The sequence below is a fragment of the Henckelia pumila genome, chromosome 2, assembly GCF_033568475.1.
Source record: "Henckelia pumila isolate YLH828 chromosome 2, ASM3356847v2, whole genome shotgun sequence".
Lineage (NCBI taxonomy): Eukaryota > Viridiplantae > Streptophyta > Magnoliopsida > Lamiales > Gesneriaceae > Henckelia > Henckelia pumila.
The window spans coordinates 129,577,766-129,589,655 of NC_133121.1; the positions used below are offsets into that span (position 1 = coordinate 129,577,766).

At 44.4% G+C, this 11,890-nt stretch overlaps 1 protein-coding gene across 3 annotated transcripts; it reads right to left on the bottom strand.

Annotated features, from left to right (window-relative positions):
- Nucleotides 1-9,069: 9,069 nt before the first annotated feature.
- On the bottom strand, nt 9,070-11,836 carry LOC140877098 (peroxisomal membrane protein 11C-like). Of its 3 annotated transcripts, none has more exons than XM_073280619.1 (8): nt 11,683-11,836; nt 10,540-10,748; nt 10,267-10,341; nt 10,103-10,177; nt 9,944-10,024; nt 9,762-9,836; nt 9,411-9,584; nt 9,070-9,314 (listed from the first exon to the last, which is right to left on the bottom strand). In XM_073280619.1, the coding sequence occupies exons 2-8, from the start codon at nt 10,729-10,731 to the stop codon at nt 9,279-9,281; spliced, it is 708 nt and encodes a 235-aa protein (XP_073136720.1). In that variant the 5' UTR covers nt 10,732-10,748; nt 11,683-11,836; the 3' UTR covers nt 9,070-9,278. The 3 variants fall into 3 exon arrangements, with proteins under 3 accessions (XP_073136720.1, XP_073136722.1, XP_073136721.1); XM_073280621.1 differs by having other exon boundaries at nt 11,688-11,830; XM_073280620.1 differs by having other exon boundaries at nt 10,540-10,809; nt 11,683-11,826.
- Between the last annotated feature and the right edge of the window lie 54 nt (nt 11,837-11,890).

Below are 11,890 nucleotides of genomic sequence, written 5' to 3' on the forward strand. Positions count from 1 at the left end.
GGAAGATCAAGATAAAGTAAGTTTCACCACCTCTCATGGAACTTTCTGTTACAGAGTGATGCCTTTTGGTTTAAAGAATGCAGGGGCTACTTATTAGAGACTTATGGACAGAGTGTTTGCTTTCCAGGTAGGGAGAAATGTGGAAGTCTATGTGGATGATATCCTGGTAAAGTCTCAAGATGATGAGGGTTTGATTACTGACTTGAGGGGAGACCTTTTCCACGCTCAGGTCTTACGGAATAAAGCTCAATCCTGATAAATGTGTGTTTGGAGTAAGAGGAGACAAGTTTTTGGGATACATGGTTACTGAAAGGGGAATTGAGGCTAACTCGGAGAAAGTGCAAGCTATCCGATCCATGTCTCATCCTAGAAATAGGGATGGCAATTTTTCCCGCGGGGAAAACCCGAAACGGGGGCGGGTTCGGGGGCGGGTTCGAGGATTTTTTTAAAATCCCCGCAGGGGAGTGGGGAGGGGATGAGGATGCCATCCCCATCCCCGAACCCGCCCCAATAGCCCTGAAAATATATTAAATAAATAAATAATAATAATAAGCTGAGATTATAATATTATATGTATGTCACTGGATTTATATAAAGAAAATGAGTTGGAAAAACGAAAATTTCAAGTCGGAATCTGCAATAGGGCACGGGGACAGGGACGGGGATGGGGATTTGATCCCCGCGGGTTTGGGGACGGGGATTCTCCGGTTAAGCAGGACCGGGGATGGGGACGGGGGTATAATTCGGGGGCGGGGATGGGGACGGCAAACCCATCCCCGCCCCGCCCCGCCCCATTGCCATCCCTACCTAGAAATCTGCAGGAAGTTCAAAGGTTGGCAGGGAGGATAGCGGCTCTATCTCGGTTCATATCCAGATCAGCTCATAAAAGTTTACCTTTCTTCAGGGTTCTTCGGAGAGCTAAGAAGTTTGAGTGGGATGCTGAATGTGGGAAGGCGTTTGAGGATCTAAAAAATTATTTAGCCGAACTTCCTGTGTTGGCTAAGGCGGTTTCGGGTGAACCGTTGTACATCTACCTATCGGCTTTGGAAGGGGCTGTCAGCTCAGTCCTCATCAGACAGGAGGGTACAGTTCAGTACCCCATCTACTTCTTCTCACACGCTCTTAAGGGTGCTGAGCTCCGGTATTCAGAGGTCAAAAAGTTGGCCCTTGCTCTTGTTATGACGGCCAAAAAGCTCAGAACTTATTTCCTATCACATCCTATTGTAGTGTTAACTAATAGTCCTATTGGAAGGATATTAACTCATGCTGACATTTCGGGACGATTGGTGAAGTGGACTACTGAACTCAGCGAATATGATATTCAATATGAACCAAGAGTAGCGATTAAAGCTCAGACATTGACTGATTTCTTAGCTGAAACAAAACACATGGAAGAACAGGGCTTATGGAAGGTGTATGTTGATGGTTCTTCTAATAGTGAAGGATGTGGAGTGGGGGTGCTGCTGATATCCCCTCATGGAGATGAGATCAGGTTAGCAGTTAGGTTGGATTTTCGAGCTTCTAATAATGAGGCAGAATATGAGGCCGTGTTAATTGGCCTCCGAGCAGCTAAGCAAGTTGGAGAAGCTAGGGTACACCTCTACTCTGATTCACAATTAGTAGCTCAGCAGGTGAATGGAACGTACGAAGTTAAAAATGAAAAGTTGAAGGAATACATGAGAACGATAGAGGAAGTTCGGGGTCACTTTGATGAGGTAATGTTTGAACAAATTCCGAGGAAAAGCAATGAAAAGGCCGATTCTCTTGCCAAGATGGCTAGCTCACTTCATAATTGGAAAAACAGAGAGGTAGTCGTGCAAGTGGAATTAACACCCTCTGCTGAGCTCACACCATTAGCTCAGAAGGGGAGTGACTGGAGAAAAGAGCTCTTGGAATACATGGAGAAGGGTGAATTACCAAAGGATCCAAAGAAGGCATACCGGTTGAAGCAGAAGAGTCTCCTTTGTGAGGATGGAGGGAGTTCTTTATAAGAGATCATTTTCTGGACCTCTTCTCAAATGTTTGAGCCCTAAGGAAGCTCATTATGTCCTGAAAGAGATACACGAGGGGTGTTGCGGCAATCACTTGGGTTCTTATTCTCTAGCCCGTAAAGTGCTCTTAGCAGGATATTTTTGGCCTACTATTCTAAAAGAGGCTCTATCCTTGGTGGCTTCCTGTGATAGTTGTCAGCGACATAGCAGACTTCAGCGCCAGCCAGCGGCATTAATTAAGGGGATAGTGGCAGCATGTCCCTTTGATCAGTGGGGAATTGATATTGTGGGTCCTTTCCCTCCAGCCCCAGCTCAGAAAAAATTCTTATTGGTTGCCATTGATTATTTCTCCAAGTGGGTAGAGGCGGAGGCCTTGGCGCGAATTACTGAAGGAGAAGTTCTGAAGTTTCTGTGGAAAAATATCGTGTGCAGGTTTGGAGTACCTAGAAAGCTCATTTCTGACAATGGAAGACAATTTCAGGGAGCTCGGGTACAAGCCTGGTGTAAAGAGATGAAAATTCAACAGCACTTCACATCTGTCCATTATCCTCAAAGCAATGGTCAAGTGGAGGTGACTAACCGGTTTTTGGTGCAAAGTTTGAAGACGCGCTTGGGAAAAGCCCAAGGAAATTGGGTGGAAGAGCTCCCTAGTGTGTTATGGTCACATCGTACTACACCGAGAATTGGGACTGGAGAGACTCCATTTACTCTGGTGTATGGAAATGAGGCAGTCCTCCCAGTAGAGATTGGAGAAGAGTCAGCTCGGATCATTTTCTATGATGAGAAAATAGAGAAAGGAGAATGGAAGACTTCGAATTTCTGGAGGAAAAGAGAGAAGCTGCTGCCATCAGAATGGAGGCATATAAGAGCAGCTCGATCCTATAATCGTCGGGTGCGCAAGAAGGGATTTCAAGTAGGAGATTTGGTACTCAGAAGAGTTCAAGATGCGGCTGTAGGGAAGCTTGACCCTAAATGGAAAGGACCATACAAGGTGGTGATGAGGCTCAGTTCGAATGCTTACTACTTAGAAGATTCAAAGGGGAAGATGCTAAAGAGACCTTGGAGTGCTTACAATTTACGCAAATATTATTCTTAAATATTGCAAGAACAATTTTCCTTTCAGTTGTAATTCATGCAAGCTACATTTTACTTTTATCTATAAGCAGTTGTTCTTTCGAAAATATTGATGTAGACATGCCTCAGCTCATCACCTTAGTCACGCCTTTTAGGCCCCTGACTTTGGTTCAGCTCATCACCTTAGTCATGCCTTTCAGGCCCCTAACTTTGGTTCAGCTCATCACCTTAGTCACGCCTTTTAGGCCCCTGACTTTGGTTCAGCTCATCACCTTAGTCACGCCTTTTAGGCCCCTGATTTTGGTTCAGCTCATCACCTTAGTCACGCCTTTTAGGCCTCTGACTTTGGTTCAGCTCATCATCTTAGTCACGCCTTTTAGGCCCCTGACTTTGGTTCAGCTCATCACCTTAGTCACGCCTTTTAGGCCCCTGACTTTGGTTCAGCTCATCACCTTAGTCACGCCTTTTAGGCCCCTGACTTTGGTTCAGCTCATCACCTTAGTCACGCCTTTTAGGCCCCTGACTTTGGTTCAGCTCATTACCTTAGTCACGCCTTTTAGGCCCCTGACTTTGGTTCAGCTCATCATCTTAGTCACGCCTTTTAGGCCCCTGACTTTGGTTCAGATCATCACCTTAGTCATGCCTTTTAGGCCCCTGACTTTGGTTCAGCTCATCACCTTAGTCACGCCTTTTAGGCCCCTGACTTTGGTTCAGATTATCACCTTAGTCACGTCTTTTAGGCCCCTGACTTTGGTTCAGCTCATCACCTTAGTCATGCCTTTTAGGCCCCTGACTTTGGTTCAGCTCATCACCTTAGTCACGCCTTTTAGGCCCCTGACTTTGGTTCAGCTCATCACTTCAGTCATGCCTTTTAGGCCCCTAACTTTGGTTCAGCTCATCACCTTAGTCAAGCCTTTTAGGCCCCTGACTTTGGTTCAGCTCATCACCTTAGTCATGCCTTTTAGGCCCCTGACTGTGGTTCAGCTCATCACCTTAGTCACGCCTTTTAGGCCTCTGACTTTGGTTCAGCTCATCACCTTAGTCATGCCTTTTAGGCCCCTGACTTTGGTTCAGCTCATCACCTTAGTCACATTTTAACTGAAACACATCTAGTACTTGGAACATAAGCCAGGTCAGGTCGGGAGCTCATTCAAGCTTTCGGGCAACATAAGCCAGGTCGGGTCGGGAGTTCATTCAAGCTCTCGGGTAACATCAGTTAGATCAGGTCGAGAGCTCATGCAAGCTCTCAGGCAACATCAGTCAGGGTGGGTCGGGAGCTCATTCAAGCTCTCGGGTAACATCAGTTAGATCAGGTCGGGAGCTCATGCAAGCTTTCGGGCAACATAAGCCAGGTCGGGTCGGGAGTTCATTCAAGCTCTCGAGTAATATCAGTTAGATCAGGTCGGGAGCTCATGCAAGCTCTCGGGCAACATCAGTCAGGGCAGGTCGGGAGCTCATTCAAGCTCTCGGGTAACATCAGTTAGATCAGGTCGGGAGCTCATGCAAGCTTTCAGGCAACATAAGCCAGGTCGGGTCGGGAGTTCATTCAAGCTCTCGGGTAACATAAGTCAAGTCAGGTCGGGAGCTCGGCCAAGACTCCCTGGCATATTTTCCAGCTCGGCTCGGGAGCTCAGTTCGGCTCGGGACCTCAGCTCAGCTTGGGAGTTCAGCTCGGTGCAGGAGCTCAGCTCACCCTAAGATGTTAGCTTATTTTTGAAATGTTCATTTTACCTCCCTTCAGGGAGCTCAGCTCAGCTCACCCTCGGGTGTTAGCTTATTTTTGAAATGTTCATTTTACCTCCCTTCATGGAGCTCAGCTCAGCTCACCCTCGGGTGTTAGCTTATTTTTGAAATGTTCATTTTACCTCCCTTCAGGAAGCTCAGCGCAGCTCACCCTCGGGTGTTAGCTTATTTTTGAAATGTTCATTTTACCTCCCTTCAGGGAGCTCAGCTCAGCTCACCCTTGGGTGTTAGCTTATTTTTGAAATGTTCATTTTACCTCCCTTCAGGGAGCTCAGCTCAGCTCACCCTCGGGTGTTAGCTTATTTTTGAAATATTCATTTTACCTCCCTTCAGGGAACTCAGCTCAGCTCACCCTCGAGTGTTAGCTTATTTTTTAAATGTTCATTTTACCTCCCTTCAGGGAGCTCAGTTCAGCTCACCCTCAAGTGTTAGCTTATTTTTAAAATGTTCATTTTACCTCCCTTCAGGGAGCTCAGCTCAGCTCACCCTCGAGTGTTAGCTTATTTTGGAAATGTTAATTTTGCCTCCCTTCAGGGAGCTCAGCTCAACTCACCTTCGGGTGTTAGCTTATTTTTGAAATGTTAATTTTGCCTCCCTTCAGGGAGCTCAGCTCAGTTTACCTTCGGGTATTAGCTTATTTTGAAATGTTAATTTTTCTCTCCTTAGGGAGATCAGCTAGGGCCCTCTTCGGGTGTTGGTTTATTTTTAAGTGTTTATGGTGTCTCGTATCATGGAGTTTAGCTAAGCTCGTCTCCAAGGACAATTATTTGGGAATACTTTGAGAATCCCTTTGGTGAGGTCAGCTCAGAAATAATAGTAATAATAAAACAAGGGCACTCATAATAGCAGAAGGAAATCAAAAGTGTTTACATCCACTAGTACAAAAAATTAATGTTCATTTTCACCCTCACCCTTGCCCCTCTCAGCCTCGCCCTCATCCTCCTTTGTTGCCTCTTCGGAAGTGACAGCCAGGGCAAACCTATCCAAGTCGAGGAAGTCTAAGGGAGCCCCTTCAGGAGGATAGCCAGCCGCCCTGAATTGGTCGGTGCAGCCCTGGAATCCTTTGGCAAGATAGCTGTAGGCTTGGACAGCCACTTCGTCCATATACTCATCTGACTTCAGGAAGATTTCCTTAAAACCCTCAATTCCTTTGGTCAGCTCAGTCCGGGACGTTTCCAATTCTTGAACGGCTTTGGCGAGCTGATCCTGTGATCCTTTGAGTTCCCCTTTGAGGACTTCCTTCTGCACTTCAGAGACTCGGAGGTCACTCTGATACTTCATCCTCTCGGCCTGGAAACCCATCCTCATCTCCTCCAGCTGAGCTTGGAGATTGGCCACCTTCTTGTCATAAGAGAGGTTAGTGTCCTCCAATTTTTGGGTCAGATCAGCAACATGAGCCTCGTAACTTTTGGTGTCCTTGATAAGTTGCTTCCGAGCAATAGAAGCTCGGAGGGACACTTCGGCATTCAGAGCGGTAGCCTGGCATAGGAAAAAGAGCAAATGTTATGAGCTGAGTATAAAGTACTAAACAAAGTGAATAAAGTATAAGTCACTTTAGCAGAAGCAGTATTGGAGCGTTGTAAGAGCTCAGCCCAACCAAGGTTCTTTACATAGTCAGCATCGGCTTGAGAAAGCATGTCTCGAAGGACTGAGCCGGCTGTTGGGGTAGGGCCTACCCCCACTATCCGAAGTTCATCATGATACATGTCAAAGAAATTGGAGCGGCATCGGACCACGGGGGTTTGGGGCTTCTCCGACCTGAACTGTCGAAGAGGCGCTACCTCGGGAATAGTAGATTTTCCCGAATCCAGCTCTACTTCTTCGGGGTGGGGGCTGGAGGTAGCACGCCTCTTGGAGCCTTTGGAAAGAAAAGTGGAAGGCTCAGAGACATTAGCAGCAGCTCGGGAAGAGGCAGCTGTGGGTTTGGCAGAGCTTCCTTCAGCCTTGCTCCCTGGCTGAGCTGTTGTTTTCTTCTTCTCTAGCATTCTTTTCATGGCAGCGTCCATGACTCTTTTTTTTGTACAAGAAAGAAGGAAGGCCAGTTAAGGAAATAATGATAGTGATACGACTAATAAATTGGAGCAAGGGCGGGGGAAGGGCCATACCTAAGTTTCCTCGGACCGAGACATCGGCCGAGCTGAGCCCGTGATGGCAGAGCAGATATTCTGCCAGAAGGGCAGAAGTAGCAAAGCACCTGCCCCCTATAGCCCTTTGGGCACCAGTAAACAATTCCCCTTGTCGGAAGCCCGGGACGGGAACAGGTAAAAGGGGGAGAGCCTCCCTCCAGACCGAGCATATATCCCAGTCCTCGGACGGATGGACAAAAAAGAAATTATTCTTCCAGTTCTTGTTTAAACTAGGAGAGCCCTTGAAAAACTTGCAATTGGGACGGCAGAAAAAATAAAAAGGGCCCTCCTCAGAACGTTTAGGGAGCAGAAAATTGCAAATGGTGAAACAATTGACCTCAAAACCTAGAGTCCTAAAAAGTACTACAAAACTACAAAGAGTTCGGAAAGAATTAGGGGTGAACTGCCCTAAGTGTAGCTCATAGTATCTACTGAGCTGTTGGAACAGGGGGGGAGGGGAAACCTAAGACCTTCCTCCAACTGATCTACATAAAAAGTATAATATCCCATGGGGGGGTTGTTTGCTCGGTCGTCAAGGTCAGGAATTATGAATTCGTAATCCCCAGGGGCATGGGATAGAGCTCTTATTTTGTCCTCATCCGAAGCATCTAACTCGGAAGGGTACAGCTCATACCAGGGTATTGCAGATGCCTTAGGGTCATCACCCAGGGCATCATCCTGAGCCGAGGTAGTGGGTTCAGCAGGATCCTTGCCTTTAGGCTCTCTTGCTGGAGCAAGAGCGAGGGAATCAAATTGATCCACCTCACGGAATACTTCATCTGAGCTCCCAGAGTGAGCTCGGGAAGAAGTGGCCATGGAAGGTTTTACTTACTTAGGAAGCTCGGAATCCTGGGGAGGGGAAGAAATCTGAAGCAACAAGACAGCTCAGAAAAGGAAATAGAGGAGAGAAAATCGGAGAACGAGAATCAGAGAAGGATAAAATGAAATTTTGACAGTGGGGGGCTATTTATAGAAAGCACGGAGGAATCAGGATCGTTGATTTTGGGACAGATGGATGGCTCAGATTCTCTGGAATTTGAAAAGTTACCGTTGGGATGTCAGAACAAAGTACGTCTTGTCAGAATGACAGCTGAGCATCAGTCGTACACCTCAGTTCGGCATTTTCTTAGGGTCATCTCAGAACAAAAACAACGAATTTCGAGTCTTTGACCTCAGTTCGACTTTCAAGGGGGGACTTGTGATACCCCGGGAGGCGATTAGCTCAGCTCATCGATGACCCTAAGCTCTAAAGACTATTATTTGACAAGCTACGATAGAGATAGGGAGTTCAGCCTCGGTAGCTCGGGAGGTTGGGACCTAAGCCAAGCCCCTTGCTGTAATTCCCAGCTCGGGTTGGGAGCTAGGCCAAGCTTTCCCACCATAATTCCCAGCTCGGGTCGGGAGCTCAGCTCGGGAGCTCGGCTAAGCTTCCCCACCATAATTCCCGGCTCGGGTCGGGAGCTCAGCTAGGGAGCTCAGCTCGGGAGCTCGGCTAGGCTCTCTCGCCATAATTCCCAGATCAATTCGGAAATTTGGGAGCTCAGCTCAGCCCTGAGGGGATTAGGAAGTGAGCTTGGTAGATTTGTTCGGCAACCTTGGTGAGCTAGCTAGGATGTTAGGATCAGTGTTTAAGGTAAGATTCGGGCGAGATCTCAGCCTAAATATTTGGGATTGTGATCCCGGGATTCTCGGGTTCTTGATAAGGAAGGTAGGCGTTAAATACGAAGCTCTCTCCTATAAATACCAGGTTCACTTTCATTATTTGGATCCTAATTCTTCACTCATGTGCACACACTACTCTCTATTTTTCGCTATCCTAGCATCTGACTTGAGCGTCGGAGGGGATACGCCGGAACACCTTCCGGCCTCCCCGTCTTGTTCGTGATCACATTATTGAGGTATATCAGTACCCAAAACCGTTGTTGAAGAACAATGTATACCCAAGATTCTATGCATTTTCTTGACAACAACTTATTAACTAACAAAAATAGCTTGCATACAGGTTTTCACTTGTTCTCTTTAAGCCAGTGCAACTTGATCTTCCAATATGCTGGCATTTTATCTGCCAGTTTCGATATACTTTGCATAATCTACTCCGATGACCGCAAATTCGCCTCCTTTATTATGCACACGGATGAATTATCACATAAATATTTGCATTGCTAAGTAATAAGTGTGTTGTAATGCATGGTTTTGTGCTTCAGACCATCAACAATGACAGCATTGGAGGTCCTAACTTTCGACTTATACCCAAGTACTCCCCAGCAAATGGCAGAAGTTGACATTTAGCATTCCATTATACATATGATTATTTTGTCTACTGACAGAGTTAAGCCATCCTTCTTCAGGTTGTCTTCGCCTTCGGTGGCGATGGAAGCAACTGCCCAGTACCATGAAAAGGGTCTCGTCAGAAAATTTGATGAGAAAGTGGAGCCTGAGAATGATTATGAAGAGCATGGAAAGGACGGGCAAATACCTGATAGCAGGAGATGAGAGAGCTCGCGAATCCAACAGCACCTGAGACGCGAGGGGTGACTTTCTTGGGTGCCAGTTGAAGCAAGCCCACTGCAACCACTATATCCAGGGCTGCTTTAACAAAGGCTAGAGATCTCTCGTTCGACTCTTGAGCCTTGCTTTTATACTGCTCGTTCTGCAACGAAGATGCGTAAAAAGAAGAAACGTCACAGAAAATAAGATAGATCGCCAGATTATTAGAAGTTGTTACAGAACAGCAGTGAGGCCATGGGACAGAAAAGAGAATCAAATCTAAATGACTTGCGTGTTAAATATAAATAAAGGCTATATTGGACATGTAACAATAGCTAACCTTATATTTGTTAGTATTTTTCAGTTCCTTCTCTAGCTTCTTCATTGATATTGAAAGCCTTCCAATTTCACCAATCTGGAGCAATAAGCACACCATATAAATTCATGTATCTAAAAACAGGACGACGCGGTTGTGAAAGTGAAACTACCGTACTAAAGGAGGAAAGTCGCCATCATAAATACCTCAACCAAAGTGCTGCAGATAGAAGAACCCAACCAACAAAAAAGAGAGATCCTTCCGATTAGCTCAGTACGTTCTTTGTTCTGCGTGCCAAAAATATCTGATGGTTACTTAACGAAAACATTCGCAAGAATGTACACCAAATGACGGATAAACCATACCTTGTAAATACCTGACCTGCCGAGCCACACAAATTGATCCAGAAACAGGAAAGTTGATAGAAGGGCATTTTTCGACTGGAATGGAAACCAAGAAGAAGGTGAAGACAAAGATAAAATAAAACTACGGATTGAGCAGAAAACCATAGTTTAAAGAGTAAAAATACCTTTCCCAACAAAATCAAAGGAATTGGAGTTCCTGGAGCACTTGGACTAATGAGAACATGGAGATCATTGATGAACTATAAAAAATAGGGAGAGAAACTTGGTCAAGACCATAGACATTATATGTTAGAGTTTGCTTCCTAGACATGATCGATATTCTGAACTAACATGAATAATCAGAAAAATTTAAACTACAGCTAATGAGCTAAAGAAGCAGAACCAAAAACACAGTAAAAAAGTTACTGCTCCTTAGAAAACCTATTTTTAATGCTGACCTTGAACAAACGGAAAACTTTTCGAGCCAAGCTGACTGATTTCTCAACATTTTGTGCAGTTCCCGGCTCCCCATTAGCCAAGAACCTCGAACCATACTGTATTGACCTGCATATCTTATCCCTGGTTTCAGCTTTGTTCAGATACAAAACAGCAAGAGCAAGTTCTGCTCTGGTGACATCCAATGAACTCATATTTTATCTCGATGAACCTAAAAGATCCAGCTCCCAACTCAATTAATATGCATCAGGCAGCACCTTGCCAAAAAAATTCTTAGAATAGGGCAATATCAGAGACTGGAATGACATTACATAAGCAGTAAAACAATTTCACACTAATGAAAATTATTTTTTTAAAAAAAAAAGAAAGCTCGATGAATCGCGGGTATGAGACAAACTACTGGAACCTGTCTTCACAGCAATTATTTGGACATTCAAAGATTATTCATTGCCACAACAATCACTAAATAAAGAATCCCTGTTCTAGATTATCCAATATTTTATCGAAGTATATATCATCCACAAAATCTCGTCTAAATGCTAAAATCATTTCTGTCTTTCCATTTTCCGCTTTCAATTTTTAAAACAAGTATCATCAAAATAAAGGAAAAACGATTGCTAATCCCAATATATAGTCAACAATATAAGAGGTCAAATACAGGGAAGAAAAGACAATCCTTCAGTACTCTGAGCAGAAGTGTTGGAGGCAGAATTTGAAGTATTATAACAATTTAATACAAACATTCAAAAAGAAAAAACCATTTTTACCTTCTTCTGACGTTTTTCTTAGTGAAATAATAAACTGCATGTGCACTAAATAAACTAACTGGAAAATGGCAATTCGAAAACGTTTTCAGCAAAAGGAAATTTGGATTCGCCAACTCAACTCTTCCATGAGCTACTCCATCAAACTTGATTCAACAGTATATCAACCAATTATGCAAAATACCAAAAACAAACCAAAAAGAAAGAAAGAAAGAAAGCTCAAACACCACAAACATTCGTGCAAGCATGTTTTTTCTACATATCAGAAGCCAAATACAAGCAAATTTATCTATAGCCAAAGAGAAAAAGATTCAAGCTTTAAATAAAAAACTATACGTACAAAATCAGATTATATATAAACAGTTGAGAGGCAGTCATTACCGGACCTGCGACGAGCCCTTTTGTCTGGAAATTCAAAATATTTTTTCTGGAAAGTTTGTATTATTGTAAGAGCAGTGTACCATATTATCGCGGTGATAGATTAGATACAGGCCGAGTAGATAAAAGGCGTGTTTGGTCCTCTGTTTTTTCAATTTTTTTTCTCAATTTCATATATTTAAAAAAACAACAAAAAGTACAAATTAATTCA